This window comes from Drosophila virilis, chromosome 3, assembly GCF_030788295.1.
Source record: "Drosophila virilis strain 15010-1051.87 chromosome 3, Dvir_AGI_RSII-ME, whole genome shotgun sequence".
NCBI lineage: Eukaryota > Metazoa > Arthropoda > Insecta > Diptera > Drosophilidae > Drosophila > Drosophila virilis.
Window position 1 is genome coordinate 6,738,383 of NC_091545.1, and position 19,271 is coordinate 6,757,653.

At 40.7% G+C, this 19,271-nt stretch overlaps 1 protein-coding gene across 6 annotated transcripts in view; it reads left to right on the forward strand.

The window, feature by feature from the left end:
* Rbp6 (RNA-binding protein 6) overlaps positions 1-19,271 on the forward strand; it is a 212,987-nt gene that overhangs the window by 60,860 nt on the left and 132,856 nt on the right. For all 6 annotated transcript variants that reach the window (XM_070207948.1, XM_015175638.3, XM_015175639.3 and 3 more), the window contains one exon: positions 18,274-18,355. In XM_070207948.1, the coding sequence (XP_070064049.1) occupies positions 18,274-18,355 (82 nt within the window). The remainder of the gene's footprint in view (positions 1-18,273; positions 18,356-19,271) is intronic.

The window sequence follows — 19,271 nt, forward strand, 5'->3', positions numbered from 1 at the left end:
CTTGCAATTGATTGCCTCCGTTTCGTAAGGATACGTGTGTGCGTATCTGTGTGTGTGTGTGTGTGTGTCGTGTGTGTAAGTGTGCGTGTGTGTGTGGCGTGTGTGTGGTCTGTGTGTGGTATGTGGTGTGTGTATACATTGTCCGCAGTTTCCCTGATTGGGGTCAGAGCCATTCTTGATGGCTGTGTAAGTGTGTGTGTGTGTGTGTGTGTGTGTGTGTGTGTGTGTGTGTGTGGGTGGGTGTGTGGGTGTGGGGGCTGTGGGTAAGCGTCTAGGGGCTGGCATTGTGCGTTGCTTTGGGGCTATTGTTAAGCTGTTAAGTTGCTTACTTGATTTGTAGCACAAATTCAATTCAATTGGCACATTTGGCGCACTGCAACACTGTGCAACAAATTTTCTCAGTGTTTTTCATTTGACAATCAACAAAAAGAATACAAACTTAGAAGATTGACAAACGATATGGGCAACTTATGGCTTGTTCATTTAAATTCAACTTGCGATAGTTTGGGCAGGCTTCAGCCCTACATTTTATATTATTTCTTAAACTGTCATAAATGATAGCTAATAAGTCAAAAACGGATAGAAAAATGTAACGAAACTGATATGTAACGGAAGGTAAATAAAAAATGAGCGGATAACAAACGGATAATGAGAAAAGATATATATTTATTATCCATTAATTACCAAGGAAAATAATATCAATTAATATGTCAAATATATGGAGAACACATTTGAAAATAGAATAAAGACTGTTACGGATAAAATTTATCCATATAATAAATTAAATACTCGGTTGAAGGCACGGACTGTGATGAAAAAAATATGTGGATAGCATATTAAAAATTCGGATAAAAAATGTACTGAGAATCGTTTAGAGAAACGAATTGAGGCGGATAAAATATATGAGTATTAATAAATCGGATTAAGAGACTGAGACTGATTAAAAACAAAAAAAAAATTAATAAATCGGATAAAAAAACGAGCTGAGATGGATGATATGCATGGTTACCAAATTAAAAAAGTAATTAATAAGCAGCTTATGAACATAATTTAATGGTTAATTGACGGTTAACAAGCGCAAGTTTTGGTTTTCTTGAGTTGCCAGCCACAGCCAGAATGAAAACTTATCCGCTGTTGCGGATAAGTAGGCTAAGTAGGCAACAGAAGCTGGCAATTAAACAGTTTCAGCTGAAATTGGCTCTTGAGTCTATGTAAATAATTTATTCAAGTTTATGGTTCATAAATACCTGTTGGCTGTAGCCGCAGATTTGTGGGCGTGGCACAGCTTGAATTGGAGTCAAGACGAAACGTTAGTTTTAGATGTGTAAGCGAGACATTTGCCACTTGTCGTTGCCTTCAATGGGCTGTGTAGAACGGTCTGAGACTGCAAATTAATTAACTTTGACGAGGCGATGGATGTTGAAAACCATTTCCCCCAACCACTTCACTCTAAAATCCATCCGCAAGCCCCGTTGAGCAGCAGCAGCAGCAGCAGCAAAACTTTGGCAAATATAAATTGTGTGGGCCCGTATGCAAAGGTTTCTTATGTTGTGTGTGTGTGTGTGTGTGTAAGTGTGTGTAATTACTTGCACACCTGTCGACAGCTACACATTTACTCACTCATTTAACAGGCACAGCCCCAACCACCATTCCACTTGAGATTCCATCTGCTGCCGGGTTAAAGTAATTTCGACCGCTCTGTGGCACAGCCATTACATGTAACGGCATTTGCCGCCGACGCCGCCGCTGCCTGCCACAATTGCAAATGATTTTCACTTTCAGATCGAAATGAATGCGCCACACTAGTCGAGAGGTCTCCACGGTGCGACTCCAGCTCCAACTAAAGCTCCAGCTACAGCTACAGCTACAGCTGCTGCTGCTGCTGCGTATCCATGTCCAAAGCGCTGTGGTAGGTGCGACAGGGGCGCATAAATTTTCCTTGTCGCACACACACACAAACACACACACACATTTATACACACGCGCACAGATACTCATGCAAACACCTATGTAGCCAGCGCTAAATGTTGCCGCTCTGCCTGATAAATGACCCTTGAACACCTTTAAGGCCCGCACCGTTCGCCAGCCAAAACTTTGGGCATGGTCCGCCCTCGAGGCATATAAATTGAAAGCTATTTATCATACATATACAAGTGCCTGTATATGCGTCTGTGCGTGTGCACGTGTGCCTCTGTATATGTGTGTGTGTGGAAGTTACAGCCGCAGTTAACTAAGTTTTCTGGTTGCGCTTGAGTTGGCTCAAAACCCGGCCCAATTGTACAGAAATTCGGCGCTTATTACCAAGCCTCGGGCATGCTTCATTTGAGGCCACACTTCAAGTTGGCCAGAATATGCGCCTGCCGTTGAAGGATTTCCAGCTGTGCGGTTCCTCTGTTTTTTATTAACTCAAGCATTTGACTGTACATTTAATGCAACACTGCGCCGCATAAATTGCCACACACACACACTTGCACACACACTCGCACACACACAATATTGGAGCTTGTTTTCTTGGCAAGCTGCGCTCCGCATCCATTTGTCTATGAGTCTCATATGTGCCATAAAAATTCGTATAATCGTAGTGCCGTTTTTTAATGCCATCGAATCCGACTTGAAGCGTAGAGTCCAACTCGAACTGGCAGCTGGATGCCATCCAAGGCCATTGTTTTTCCTAGTTAGCTGCCATTGCAGTCGCAATAACAGCACTTAATCGCTTTTCCGTTGTTGTTTGTTTTGAGGCCAAAAGAATAATGAAAATTGTGCACAAAATGGCACTCGAAAGCGGAAATAATATGCGCTACAAGCCAAATGCTATACAAATTAAGTGAAGCGTAGCTCTCTCTATCTCTCTCTTTCTCTCGCTCTGAGACAACTAATTGCCGCCATGGGCCCATGGGCTGGCTCTGAGTTTGCATTGCCTTTAATTAATATTTTGTATTATATGTCTGCATCACAGTTTACAAGTGCATTCGTAACTAGCTCGGCTCCGGTTGTGATGCAAGACTGATTTCTAACCCCTATGTTGTGGTTTACTCAAAAGATTTCGATGAAACGAGTGTTACATGTGCTTAAACATACACGTGCAAGAGGAAAGAGTGAGAGAGAGAGAGAAGAAAAAAACATTTTTGAAAGATACAGAAAAACCAGAGGGAGATCAGGTGATGAAAGAGAGAGAGAGAACGAAAAACGAACGTAAGAAGTGACGTTTACCAAGTTTTAATGAACAGAATAAAATGTGAGAAAAGCTAAATTTAAAAAAGACAGAAATAAAAGTAATTGAGAATGCGATAAAGAGAAAACAAACAGAAAGAGAAAGAGATCACGAAGAAGAGAAAGAAAAGGAAAAATAAATGAGGAGACGAGAATAAGAATGAGAGCTTAAGACTAAAATAAGAGTAGAATTTAAAAATAAATGAAGATAGAAATAAAGAAGGAGATAGATATGCAGAGAAAAAGCTTAAAACATATAAATAGGAAGAGAGAGAGAGGGAGAGAGAGATACACAGTGAGGCAGAAAGATACAAAGAGAAAGAGATAGATAAAAGAAGAAAGAACGAAAGAGATGAATACAGAATGAGAGTGAGAGAGAGAAAGAGAGATAGATAGAGAAAGGAAGAGGCAGATAGGTAAATAAAGAGAGATACATAGAAAGAGAGGGATGCAGAGAGATAGAGAGAGAATATCTTAAACAATTTTCTGTACTTGTTGGATCCAGAACTTTTTGGCTTATATTACTTAATTGTAAATAATAAATAAATAATATTTATGTGGTCTCTGCCTCACAACTCGAGTATTACAGGCAATTATTATATTTTACTGCTTATAGTCAAATTAATGAAATTAACATAATCTGCATATTCCATGTCATCAACTTCTCCATATACCATTAATTTCCCTAACGATTTCTCAGTAGTTTTTGGCTTCACTCGAAGTTTCTGGCTTGAATTAATTTATTTTATCACTTGTCAGTTGTCTGCAATCAGTGCATGCAACATTCATGAATGCACACACTCGACTCATTTCGAGTCATTCACATATGTATTCATATGTTTATTTTGAATGTCCTTTTCCCCAAACGATGCGCTGTGCCGCTGCTCAATTTCCAGTCTCAAGAGTCTTCCAAATGCTTCCGGCATCAGTTTCGGCAAACTTGGCAAACTTTGAAACGCATTTGCCATGTCTCAGTTGGTGCGTACGGAGTGCGGAATGCGGGATGCGGGGTATGTGTGTGACTGTGCCGTGGTCTGTTGGCTTTGGCCACGATTACAACAACAGCAACAACAATTTACAACAATAGCAAAGCAACAGCAACAGCAACAGCAGCAGCAGCAGCAGCAGCAGCAACAAGAAATGACAACAGATTTACGGCTACAAAGTCTAATTAGCGATAAAGACTGCTCTAATATTTGTCACTTGAGACCGAAAATAGCAGCCGGCATTGCTCCGGCACAGCAACACCTTCCCCCCCACACACACAACTTTCTCTCTCTCTGTTCCCCGGGGCCTCTCTCTCTCTCGCTCTCTGTGGGCAAACGAAATCGCTGCCAAATTGCAGTCGTGGCTTTGGAGCGAGTGCTTCAAATGTTTCGCTGCTGCTGCTGCTGCTGTTGCTGCTGGCAGCCAGCAGATTTTCCGAGTTTTGTTTATGAAAAACTTGTGGGCAATGGCAGCAGCTAGTTGGCGAGGGTGGGGGCGGGGGCGTGGCATGGCACTGCGGAGACAAAGCTCTGGCATTCCTTGGCCGCAGTCAAACCGAAGGCGTGGCTGGGGCGCGCGGATTAATTGCAAAGGTGCGCGCCGAAGGCGGGCGGTGCCTGTGCTGTGTTGGCCTCCACTTTAGGGGCCCATTAGGCAAATAGAAGGCGTACCAGTTAGCTAGGGGCGGGGGGTCTGACCAAGGCGGCAGCAGCAGCAGCAGCAGCAGCTCATTTGGCATTTCGAGTGCTTTTTGACTGTTTTTATTGTTGTTTTGGTTTTCGGTGGCGGCTGCCAACAGCGATAAAATAAAGTACAAAGCAAACGAGCTGAGCAGAGCACACACACACACACACGTACCGAGCGAAGAGTTGATTTTGGTCTAGATCCAAAAATTCGTTGGCCATAAAAACTTAACGCGTTTGCCATTTTGACCACAAATGATGCATTATCCCTTCAGCTCAGCTGTAGCACGGGATTAGCTCAAAAATTTGCCTCCAGGGAAAAGGGAAAGAACAAAAGAAAGCGCAGACCCCAAATAAAAATAAAAATCAAATAGAGAAAAGCACCGGAAAAACTCCAACTATTCGTAATCCATGGCAAGCAGTTGGAAAAACTCATTTGTGCGGAGCAGACGCCACGCTTATTGAAATTTTATGCAAAAGTCACAAGACGTAACGTAATGTCCAGCAGCGTAATGTAACGTAACGCAACGCAACGCAACGCAACGGAAGGCAGGGCAAAGAAAATGAATTGAAGAAAATGAAAAACTCGAAACTCACGTCATGACTGGCCAATAATTTTCATGCCTGACCCCTCGCAGAACATTTTCCAATATTGGCCCTGGCCCCTGCAATTGGCGTTACAAAATTTATTTCACTTTGCACTGCCAAATAAAAATAAAGCAAACGCATATAAAAAGAAAGCGCACACTGTGTAGAATGAAGTTTGTATACACTTTCGTGCCAATTATAGTATTTCTCAGAGTTACTTTAAGGATTAAAAAAAAAAGTTATTATATATAAATAATTTTTGGTGGAAGCTGAATATAGCTAGACTTCAGATATATAGATATGTACAAAACGATATATAAATTCATCTACACATAAAACTCTATTAGCTCTTGAACTGCACAGTAAGAATCATATATCATATACCTATCGTTAAGTATGGATAAATATTCTTACTGTATATTGTGCTAATCTTGAAACTCTGACTTGGATATATATCCCTCTAGCTTTGTCTGTCTGTCTCTAGGTACCCAAGTTACTATGCAATGGGCAAAATGTCTGAAATGTCTATCTTAATTAATTGTTTGTGAAAAAGAACAAAAAGAACGCCTTGAGGTTGGGTTTGTGAACCTGGAAGCAGGATCCTAGCTTTTGGTTTAAGGCCTAATCAAATTTAATTTCTAACTCTTGCCCATTGTGTAGAAAATATGACAAGCCTTTCATATTTTCATAAACAAAATGCGGGCTAAATTTGAAGTCTGCCACAAATTTGAAATCTATCAAATATTATTAGATAAATGCAATGATTGGGGCCAAATTTTGTACATTTTTTTATTGCTGAATATAGAACAAACATATTTTTATATAAAATCCTATTTGAATCAACTTTGAATTTTCTCTTAAAACAAAAATTATAATTCCAGAACCAACCTAAAAATATATTCCAATCGAGTTTTAAAATGCTTTTTTAATAAATTATGAAATTCTGGGAGAGTTTATTTGTATATATTTTTAAGTATACTCCATCTCTAAGGCTAGGGATTACGTCTTCAAAGTTTTCAAAGCCGCATAAACTATTAAAAATATTTATAAAATTATTTTAAAGTTTTTTTTTCAAGAGTTTCATAAAGGAAATCGAATACCTTGTTTGCAATCCTTGACTATACGAAGCGAGCGCTGCTTTAATCAACTGTTGGCGAAGTGTTACAAGTTGCAGCTTGATTTCATAATATTCTAATACCCTAGCCGTAGGGTATGCCAGAGAATGGGGAAGCGTGCAGAAGCAAAAGAAAAGAAAAAGAATCGAGTGCGCGTAACAATGAAATTGATACTTTTCTTTCTTTTTTTCTGCTTTTTTTTTTAAATAAGTCTAGAAAATGGGGGGGTGCGTAAAGAATGGGGAGTAAATTGTGCCTCAAGAGCTGCTGCCGTAACTCAGTGTTAGTCAAGTGGTGGGCGTGGACAGGGGGCGGTATGGGAGGGTGGGAGGGTGGCGTTTGCTACGTGCTGCGAATGCGTGAGAGATTTTTATTTGCCTGCCAGTCGAGGCTATCGATACACTAAGAGAAAAACACACACACACACACACACACACGCATTAGGGTACACATGTGTGTGTGTGTGTGCAGCTCAGACATCAAGCATTCAAAAACAAATAGAAAAAGTAATGATTATTTGTTTAGCTAATGCCGCACAAAGTGGCCGCGGCAGCTTAGGCAAACGTATTCGTCCTGGACAAGGTCCATTCTTAGCTGCTGCCGATGGCATTGCGCATACGCCCCGTGGCACATTTGATTGCCTTGCATAAATAATGTAATGCTATCGATTTGCCACAGTTTGTGCCGGACACCCAAAACCCAAACGCAATCTCTTGCTCTCTCCTCGAGCAATTGTTGCTCATATTTTTTATACGCTTAGCAAATTAACAGCTGTGCGCAATATTTGCATATTTGTTGGTCAGGCGGGGACGGGAGCTAAGAGAGGTTTATACTCGTCCTGTTTCTGGGCGTGACTGATCCCTGGCCCCGTTGCTGCTCTTTGGCATTTGTTTACCATTTCGATTTGGCACAATTTGTCACTGGCTGGCTGTCATCTTATGGCTTGTTAGTTGCGTTTGTTTGCCTGTTTGCCCAGCCAGCTTATGGACACCAACAAGTGCCACACCCCCTACCTCCCAAAAAAAAAAAACAGTTTAAAAGCGCCCTCAGCTTTGCTCTCTGCTGACTGATATGTGGCAGGCAGCTAGCAGCTGCCAGGCAGGCAGCCTCGTCGCTTGTCACTTGCTGCTGCTGCTGCTGCTTCTGTGTGTGTCCTGCTGCACGTTGTTCTCGTCTTTGTTTACACAGTCGCCAGCGTCAATGTTGTGCTCTTTGCTTCCTGCTTGCTGCTGCTGCTGCTTCTGCAACTGGCTGCTGGTCAACGTGTGGCTGCCTTATTGTTGCTGCCAGTGCTGTCTCCGATTACTCTAGCTCCCTCCCGCTTACTCTCTCTCTCTCTTTCTCGCTCTGCCGGCCCGCACTTTGCGCTTTGGTTAAGTGTCAATTTGATGCCGCCTTCCTTGTTGTTCCTGCTGCTTTTTCATGTCTCATGCTGGCTCTCGCCCCTGCCCATTGCTGTTTGCCATAAGTGCGGCATTTTGTACACCAAGCTAAGCCACTAATGAGGCGGCCACCTGCCGCTGCCAATGCCAATCAACTGCCACCCAGTCGCCAAATGCTGTTGCCTGGGGTAGCGCAGGGGAATGTAGCTACTCTGAGTATAAACACTAAAGTAAATTGCTTGGTAATTAGTATGAAAAATTGCGTGAATACTTGAAAGCGCGTTGATATAACTGGCCCGGCTGACTGGATGAGCTGGCCAAAAGAGTGGCCGCCGAGTGCATGTAGAGTGGCTTTCGTTGGCATTTTCCAACTTGCTTTGTCTATAGCATTTTGAGGTTTGGTTATTTGATAGGCGCAAAGCACATTTTTCTTTTAGAAAACAAAATTTTAATTGGCAGAGCATAGGAGTCTCAGAGGTCAAATATATATATACATATATATGTATACATATTAAGTGTGTTTTAGGGAAAATTTGTTTGTTTGCTTCAAAGTCAAGTTTTATTTTTGAGTGCTTAACAAAGTAACTTGTTATTATTTTTTGGGTCATTTTTTGCCGCACATTAAAGCCCTAGCAGTTGCATTCGTTTTTAAATTTCCATCAATTTGCAACCAATTATTTCTGTATCAGCATTATGCTAGAGTACCCTCTGTTTGTAATTTGAGAGTTTTGCTGATATATTTGGTAAAAACGAAAAGGATTTAATATTAATTGATTTAATTGTAAAGTATAAATATACATATTTATATGTATTGTTTGGGCAAAAATTATATTCATTACTTAATTAATAATTATTTCAATCTCCACCTCAATAAAGACTTTTTCTTTCAAATAAACTAATGATATTTAAATTAATAAATACATTCGAATTCGAAATGGAGTTTGTATTTGCTGATACATGAAATTAAAAGTAATTTGTTCCATTTCCAGGTTTAATATATAGCAAATGTCTGCTTAAGTGGAGTCCAGTCGATAATGTTCTTGTTAGTCAGCACAGATTATTTCTTTTGAATTTCTAATGTTTTTATCATACAATACCGCCTCCTTGTGAGCTCTAGATGTCTACAGAGGCATAGATATAAAATTACCCATATAAAATAGTCTTTAATTGAATGAAAGTTATTAAAGAAATGCTTGTGAATGAAAGAGTTTATTAATTATTTATTTATTTCTCTAAAGTTATAAATGATTCTCAATATTGCCACAAGTTTCCAAAGCTTTGCTCTATTAAAAATCCCTTAAGAAAAACTCATTTTTCTTCCATTTTTTCCTCAAATTTCTGAGCTGCTTAAGCTGCAATCATTTATTGTAATTGTATTTAAGTAACTGAAATCAGCTTCTAATCCAGTTTCTCATTACATTAACTTTGCGTTTATTATGCCATTATGATTACCATTGTTAGGGCAACATAAACCCTAGCTACTAACCCCTTTTGGTTTCGACTGTCTTTTCTTTCTCGTTAACCCATTCGTAAACCTTTGACTCTGGCCTCAATTGTTGTTGGCCCGTGCAGTTTTTCGTAGCATTTCTAATTTGTTTGGGATAAGCCTTTAGCCCGAAAACCCACTTCATTTTTAATGAATCCAATTTGGTGTGTATGTATGAGTGTGTGTGTGTGTGCGTTTGCGTCTTGCATTAATTTCATAATTTTCTGCTATTAATTATAATAGAATTTTTCAAGTCAGTCAACGGCTTCGACGCCGGTTGCCTTGGCTGCAAACTTTTGCCGCTCACCCACTCTCTCTCTCTCTCTCGCCCCCTCTCTCTCTCTCTCTCTGTCTTCCTCTCGCTCTCTCATCGTATTATCGGCCACCATCATATGCCCGTAATTAAAACTTATTTCGAGGTTTTTGTGTAGCCAACAAACCAAAAACTTAATTCGCCGCGCGTTCAACAGTCGTCCCCCCACCCCACACACACACACCCTCAATCAGTGCTGGGCTTGTTGCCTGTTTCATTTTTTTTTTTTTTTGGTAGGGGGGGGGGGAGGGGGTTGTCTGGTTGTTGGTTAACTCCAACCAAGAGCGCTGCTGCCAACACTTTAATACATCGAAATCTTGGCAAGCCGCCTGCTGCACGTTCCTTAAGTAATGGATTCAATTATAAAGTTAAAATCCATGGCGGCTTTTGCCGTTGCCCGGTGCTGAACGCAATCCGACTGGAAATGATTCGCATAAATTCACAATAATTTATATAAGGAAATGCTTAGCAGCTCAGGTCTCTACGCACACACAGCCATCCCACCGATCCAAACCCCCATCTCAAATATCTACTACTATAATAATACAAAAGGCGGCTTCATTTACGTCAAGCGTCGCATTTTTGGTTTATTGGCACCCCAAGTAAACCACCCGGACGTAGTCTGCCTCACAGGCCCTCCCCCACTCGACGACACCCCCATCCGACTCCCCACTTCAGTTTATTCGCAACGCTTGACCCTTTTGTTCGCCTCTTACTTATGCCGTTTATTGAGTTGACTTGTCCAATCGGCTCCGTATCGGCTGACTATAGCTGACTGGATGCTCCGCTTTTTCTTTGCTTTTCCTTTCTGCTTTCTACTTTCTATTTTACTTTTCGCTTTTCTTTTGTCAGTTACTTTTTAATTTGCCTTCAGTGATTTCCACGACGATTTACCTGCGCTGCGAGAAATTTATTCCGTGCGACTGCATTCGCAAAAACAAACTTTGCATTTTCCGCAAACCCAAACCCCATGCCACACCCATACGCCCACTTTTCAGTATTCTCTCTCCGGTTACGGCTCAAAATCAATTGATTCGCATATCAGAGCTCTCTAAGCTTTCATTTCTTGACCCTTTTTCGTGCTTGACTTCTCGGCTACCTCCTGGCCAAGCCTTGGCTATTCCTTAGCCTGGTCGTTGCGGCCAGAGCTGGACATTAGCATGCTTTTGATGCGCCCACGTCGTGGTGCGGCCGAGGCATCTCTGAGCTCTGGGCTCTGGACTCGGGGCTCTGGGGTTATATTTGGCAGATAAGCAGGCATCTCTCGCCCGGTTGACTGAAAGTTTTCTGATTCTGCCTTTGCGTTTTCGGCCCACTTTGTGCTTTGTTTTGTGCGAAAAGTTTTTGGCCACCTTTTGTTTGCCCAGCGACTTGTTTGGCTTTTGTTTTCGCAAGCACTTTGGCTTGGACTTTGATTTTTGACATTCTATTTGGTTTTTGGGGCCCCGTTTACCTTGTGCTATTTATACGCATAAGTATATACCATATATATTTGGCCCATTGTTTTGCTTGGTTATCGGAGACCAGCAAACTCTGGGACGCCATCCGGCTCCCTTCTCCAATTCCCATATATACTATTAAAATGACTGTGCGGGTCTCAAACAAAAGGGCCCACTCACACACACACACACACACACACACACACACACACACACTCACAATCACGAGTTCCCTTGCCCGGCTGGCCATTCATCAATCATTTTGTGCGTTGATTTTAATTTGTGCGTCGTTTCAACTTTGAACCGGCGCTCACATAAATTATGCAAAGTTGCCTGAACGTCTCACGAGCGCGCCTCTCTCGATGATTCTCAATTCAATGCAATTATCGTAAGTGCTGCATAAGTCAAGCTAAATCCATAAGTTTATGACTTTTCTAACCATAAATCGCGCAAACTTAGGCAAATTTTTCAGCTAGCAACTTTCTTTTAACTCGATTGCCAAAAGGTAAAAATGTCGACGCATGTAAACAACTTTTCAAATTCTCCGAGCTTCTGCGTGCGCTTAAGACATCTGTGTGTCTTTGCGTGCGTGCGTGTGCGTGTGTGTTACGCAGCATTTTAGCTAATGGGTATTTGAATTTGTCATTGTTTAGACTATATAAGTTATCTGTGTGTTTCTAGCTGTACGTAATGTCTCTTGTCTTTGGCAAACTAATATGAATTTCAATTTACATTTTATTCGCATTTTGATAATCTTAAAAGCTTGTCAACAGCAACTGTTTGTTTGTTATATGAGAATATGAAATTTTTGTGCGAATTTAAAAATATGAAATGAAAGTTTAAATTTTAAATGCTGCTGAGAGCGTCAGAGCATGCATATTTATTTTCTATATTATTATTATTATTATTATTTCCTTTTTTTTAGTTTCATTCGCAAAACCTTTGACAACGACCTTTTCTTATTTTTCTGCTAGTTTTATAGTGCCGTCGGGGCCTATAAATTTTATAAAGACCTTTGGGAACCGTGAAAACTTTGTGCGGTTGTTATGAGAAATAGGAAGGAACACAAATATTCTTACATAGAATTGAAATGTGACGGAGATATTTAAAAGTTGGGAGGGGAGAATATTACAAGGAGAATATTGCTTTTAATTCTTTAAAAAGAGAAAGGAAATACTTTTCACATTCTTTTCATTCCATAATTCCATAATATGATATTCAAGCTTATCAAGTGTGCACTTTTCACGATTTTCCTCATGGATTTAGGGCATCAAATTGTCAGTGCGAATAACGTTGCTGGTGCTTATTTTTGTGTGGGAGGCCTCTTTGTCTAAATATTATTATTTACGGCTTAGGGCCAAGAGCCAACAGCGACAACTGTTACCCGGTAGCTCACCGACCTGAACTTTAACCCCTTAAAGTCGACGTAATTCACTAAGCGAAAGCGAGACCCAGATGCAGATGGCACTGTGTTGGCGTTGGCGAGCGGGGCGAGCGAGTGCAGGGGGCGTGGCACCAGGAGATGAAACGTGCGTTGTCTTGTCGCAAAGTTTTTAAGACTTGCTTGACCGACCTTTGTCAAAAGTTGTTCGAGCGCATGAAAAATGATGCCACACGGCACGGGATGTGTTACAGAGAACTCTCCCCGTCTCTCTCTCGCTCTTGCTCTCTCTCTCTCTATCTCTCTCTCTCTCTTTTACGCTGTGTGCGTGTGCAGACAAAATAGCAATTTGCGTTTTCAAACAAAACAAGCCGAGAGCACAGCTTTAGTTTTTTACACCCTTCTAGAGGGTATTATTATAAAGTTATCAAATGTGTAACGCATTAATATTAAGGTCCTTGAAGCCTTTAAGTATATATATTCCTAATCAGTATGTTAAGTCGCAGCAGATATTTGAACTACATTTGACATTTACTAGTTTCTTTATGCTACTTATATATCAGAAAAATCTTATTCATATCGAAAAATTTCATCAAATCGATAGAGTTTCTTGAAAAATTAAGCTTTGCATATAAATTTGTTATGCGAAAAATCTGCTGAAAACTGGAAACTTTTTACTTATTCTAGTCATCTCCACCAAACTCATTTATATCTTCGCAAAGTTATATCTGCAATCGATTGTGAATCAAGCTGCTATATTAAAACACAACTTTGTCAGTTATCTGCAAGGGTATTTAATGTTCGGCGTGCCGAAGATAGTCTAGTTTTTTGTTGTTGTTGCTGCTTGTGCCTGGGTTCACAATTGATTGAAATCCCTAAGCGCACACCTTTTTCTTCGTAGCTTTGCTTTGTTTTGTTGTTGTTGTTGTTGTTGTTACAGCTATAGTTGTTGTTGTTGTTGTTGTTGCTATTATTGTTGCTCTTGTTGTTGCTGCTGGCTTAGCTCTGCCACAGAAAACACACAACTTCCGCTTTCTTTGGCAAAAACAATAGAAAGCACATAAATTTATGGTTTCAGCATTGTGCTTTTGACATACAACCATGTGAGGGGGTAAGAGGTTTGGTGGGGCGTGGGGAGGGGGTTGGGTGATAGGGCTATGTTGTAACGTTAAGGGGTTAATATGCCTGCAACCGCAAACGGGTTTCGGATTTGGATTTGGATTTGCCTGGGGCTTGAACTGTGGAGCGGGAAGTGGTGGGCAGCTTGACTAGAGTTGACTTTTCTTATAAATAATTTTACTAAATGGATTTGGTATAAATGCTGACATTAAGCATGTGCAGGCGGGTGTGTGTGTGTAAATACGAGTGTGAGTGTGTGTGTGTGTGTGTCAGTGTGTGTGTGTGTGTGTGCGTCTGGTAGCTGCTTGAACTAATTACCTGCAAATTTATTTTATTTTTGTTGGCAGGCAAATTTTGCTTACGAAATGCAACAATCAAAATTGGCCAAATTGAGAGTTGGCTCTATAACGGTATTTATATACACTTAGTGTGCGTGTGTGCGAGAGTTTGTGTGTGTATGCGAGTGTGTGTGTTGTGTGTTGGGCCAAGTTTAATGGTTTTTTGGGGCATTTTCTTGCAGCTGTTTCGCTTTGTGGTTGCCAGCGCTGTTGTTGTTGCTGTTATTGTTGTTGCTGTTGTTGCTGATGATGTTGTTGTTGTTGTTGTTGCTGCTGTTGCTGTGGCTGTGCGTTTCAAAATTTATGTTTGCTGGCTATGAAAATGAAATGACTGTGGTAAACATTTTAATTAAATCCAAGTTTGGCTTCTGCCTTCGTTACAACAATATATTTTGTTGTCGTTGTTGTTCACTTTGTTGCCCCGCCCACAACTTCGCTCTCGCTCTCCTATTTTATATACATCGGCTTTATTTTTTTTTTTTTTATTCTTATTTTTGTTACTGTAGCAAATAAATTTTAATTTTATTTTGCCGCGTTTTAATTTGTTGTCCACTTTTTTTGCCATCCTTCGTTTGTATAAGTATTTTTTCGTATCCCCTTGCAGCATTGGGGTAGTCTAGTTTTGTCGTGAAGTGTGTACTGCATAGAAGAACACATATTTGACAGCATTTGGGATATATATATTCGCGATTGGTATCCTCTGTCTATTTCTATATAAACTAGTGCGTATTTTTTAAAGCCATCGACACGAATGTTTGCAGAATTGTGACTTCCTTTTAGTAGGAGCACTAAATCATATAGATGTCATACAGGTTTCAGATAATCATTTAACAATTAATTTTAATAAACTTTATTTTATTTAATAATATATTAATCAAGCTTGGCATTAACAAGTTAACTAAACTGTATAGCAAATATCAAAAAAGAAAATCGTGAGCAAAATTAGTCTTAATTTGAAAAACTTTGTAGTTTCTTAAAAAGGAGCTTTACTATTCTCCCCAGCTATACGCAAAGCCATAAACCATATGTCTCGAAGAGTATTTAATTGGCGCCTAAGACCGCATTAATTTCCGTTTCTTTCTTTTATTATGTTTTTCTGTGTTTTTATTCGCATTTACACTTTATGCATGTGCGCATTTATTTTGTTTGCTAGCTCTTCTATTGGCCCTGATGCGGGTTGGCCCGGGGGGTTGGCTGTGGGCAACGCTGACAGCCGGTCAAGTGACAGTTGTCGCTGAAAACACACACACACACACACACACGCGGCTAGAGAGGGTGAGAGGGGGGAGGAGAGCGCGCAAATATGAAATGCAAAACAAACTTTGCAGCTGTCACTCAAAAATGAGCGTCGCAGCGGCCGTCAGCGAACAAAGCGATGCAATGGACATGCCAAGTGCCAAGGGGGCGGTGGGTGGCGGGTGTTGTGGGGCGGTATGACTGTGACAGGGGCTGCGTTGGCGCTGTGCACTGAGAGAAATGTGAAGTAGTTAATTGGGCGGAAAGGTATTTGGGTATGCGAAATGGTTGTCGCTCTATGAAACGAATAGTTCGCAAAAGCAGCATCAGCAGCAGCAACAACAACAACAGCGGCGACAAAGTGGGTTAGAAAGGTAAATGAAAGGTTGACGGACAGTTAATTTCGGGCAGTTGATTGAGTTATGAGCTCTGCACACACTGCAATCGAGTAAAAGAAGGAGACTGGGCGAAGGAGCAGGTGCGTAGGAGTGGAAGGGCAAATGGCGACAAACGCAGCTGTTTGTGGATACACGATTTTCATGTTTTGGATAACGCGTGGGCAATACGGATCTAGATGACATATGTTTGCACTGGACTTACAATTTAAGTGGCAACGTTCTTAAAAGCAGTTGCCCACAAGCGGTCGATGCCAAAAAGAAGTTGCAGAAGAGCCTCACTTGCCTTTAGCTTTTGCGAAGTTGTTGCGTTTTGATAGAGAAAATTGTTGAATTACATTCTGAGCAAATTATTAAGTTATTTTCTATCGATATTAAATTGTTTTTTAACTCTTTAAATGCAAAATTATACGTTTTTAGATACCAAACCTAATTAGCACTAGCTAGTCCAATAAATGCGTGTGGGCAAGCAGAGCCTTAACATTGTTTGTGTTTGTAAGGCTTTAACGTATTTCAAGCATAGTTAAGGTTGTTTTTCTGGTCCAAAGCATTTCCCAAAAAGAGCTTTATACATTTTTAATATAAATTAAATTATTGCTATAAATTAAATATAAATTATTAATTTATAAACTTATAATATATATGATATTATTTATTTTTATATTGAGCATTTTTGTGCATTTTAAATGCATGTTTTGACGACCTTTCCTTTGTTTACAAAACCGAAATCAAACACAATTTTGTCCTCACATCAAATCACATGTTAAGTGTGTAAAATATTTGCGCTGAACCCGAAACAATTAACAAACAATTCTATGAATTATGCTAAGTTAAAATGTTAATTAATTGACAGCTAAAGATAATTTTAATCAATTCTGATATTTGATTGATATAAATCTTGTCAAATGAAGAAGTTGTGAAACATATTGTTTGTCAAACTTTTTTTGAGCCTTAGATATGCAAGTTCATAAATTTGAGTGGCTTTAACAAACCATGGAATGTACACGTCGTATTCGCGTATATCCACTGGCATCTATGCACACACAGTGTGTGTTTAAGTACTGCCACAAAGTGTGGCAAATCGGCGGTGAACTGCAGCGCAATTGCAATTGCCATTTAGCGGGGCGAGAACTCATAAATAAAGCTTAACTCAAAGGCACGCTTGACTTTTTGCTACTTTATAGAAAGTTTATTTGAAATGTTGTGTACACCTGCAGCTAATTGGCAGGTCATTCAATTTCAAATGTCGACCGAGCCGCCCCATTAAAACTTAAAGTGTAGCATGCCACGTAGGGCGCGCGCATTACACATACGACCCGTTGTACAGTGCTGTGCATGTACATGTGTGCATGTGTGTGTGCGCCATCAATTTACATGCCACACACGCATAGCAAGGATACCGGCAATGCAGCAGCACTCTCTGCCCCCTGGCCCACGGCATGCTGCCAGCCAGTTGCCGCTGTTATTTATGGCCAACGAAACTGTCATAAGCAAACAAATTGTTTTTTATTGTTCATAATTATTGTGCATACTTATGTAAATCACGCGACGCATTTCGACTTGTTTTGCGTTGCATGCCACCCGACGCTTCCCCACCCCCACTCTCTCTCTCTCCCTTACAACATTGCTGTTGCTGCCACAAGCGCAACTAGTTGCTGCTGCTGCTGCGTGTTTGTGTGTGTGCGGCAAAAAATCGTTTGTTTTATTGAATTTTTATTGTAGTTTGAATTTATGACGCGACCGCCGCTGCTGCTGCTGCTGCTGCTGCTGCGGCCAAATGCTAGCAGCCAGTCGGACTGGATTAGGGTTTCTTTGCCAGCTTGGCGCAGATGACTTTATCGGCTTTTTGCTGCATTAAATCGCAGCCAAACTGTTAGCTGGGCCCATCAACGGCGGCCCCCACCCTGCACGCCCTTGACAGACTCGCTGTTTGTCTGGCAATTTTGTTGAAATAACTTCAGTTTTGCGTTTGTGTGCGTACGTGCCACTGAAGTGCGCTCGCTGGCTGCCAGATTAGCTCGGCAAAACCGCAGACAACAGCTGCCGTAGCAGCAACCCAGTTGGGGCTTGGGTTGGGCTCCTCGCCGGGCTGCGGGTGGTGGGCTCTGCAAGTGCCAAAGAGGCGGCACGGCATGGATTTTTGGTTGTGTGCTTGTGTGTGTGTTTGTTTTTTTTTCCTCTCTGTTGGTTTTTGCTGAGCCTTGAAGCGTGTGCATGTGAATAATGTCCAGCAATTGGCTTTGGAGTTGGGCGGCGCTGTGAGTTGGTGTTTGGGGCTTTATTGCAGGGCACACAGCTTGTGTGTGTGTGTGTGTGTGTGTGTGTGCTTGTGTGTGTGTTTGTGGCACGACGTCATTTATTTATGACGGCAACGAACGCGCGCGCGAATTTTTATGAAGACCGTAACACAAAAATTAGTAAATTTCGCCTGGCGGTGATTTCGTCAAACATTTATTTATATGTATATATATATATATATGTATATATTTTTTTGATGACTGCTCCCTGACATTTCATAAACATTCGCTTATTGATTATTTACCATACACTTGTTTCATTTTCTGTACTCTTCTTCTGTCTCCAACCTGTTTGTATTTGCAGAAAGCTTACGCGATTATTTTGGCCGCTACGGCGACATCTCTGAGGCAATGGTCATGAAGGATCCCACAACCCGCAGATCCAGGTGAGTTATTCAAATAAAGTAATCTAATTAAGAGGCAATGTGGCTCGAACCGTTTATTTATATGCCTAACTTGAAGGTTACAGCAAATGCGTTCAGTAAATTACAAGCAAAGGGGCCTTTCGACTGACTTACTAAAGAAAAAAACAAGAAATCTTTTGATAATAGCTCGATAATATATCATATGGAAATGCGCCCTCTTTTTAAATAAGTTTATAACAACTTCCTGTACTCGATGGGCACAGGTTAAAAGATAATAATATCATTCATGTGTGCTCAATGAATTCAGATGGGACTGATAGAAACAAAGTAGATGCACTGTGTTAATTCCTGGTAAGACTGCAAACCGAGTTTCTATCGAATCGCTTGGAAGTCGAATTTTCATTATTTTTGCACAGCTCAAGGCAGATTTCAATCGAACCTTAACTTGAACCAAAACATGTCCGTATACCTGTATATTTATTAAGAACCTGCCGCTTCCATATACAACATACTTTTCTTGATTAATTACAATTTTGAAATAATACATGAAGAAACAGAACTTGAGATCAAAGTCCGGTCAAGACGTATCTGGGAACAATTAACCTTTAGCTTTAGCTAACTCGCAGCTCACTTGTGACATGTATACTCTTTCGTTTGTGGCTAACAATATGAGCAGGTCGGATCGATTTCTATGCCCGCATTTTCAAATTAAAATCATATATTGAAACTCTTTTGTAATTGTTTTCATGGCAGGCGTTTGGCTCTGACCAGACTTTGATTATTATTCTGGTAAATCTCGGTGACCGCGTTTACCTTTCCAGTTCTGTTATTGACGCTTGTTAGGGCTGTGCTCTTTCGACTACAATTTCAATAGCTGTTGCTCTTGTTGTTGTTCTGGCTGCTGTTGTTGTTGTTCTGGCTGCTGTTGTTGTTGTTG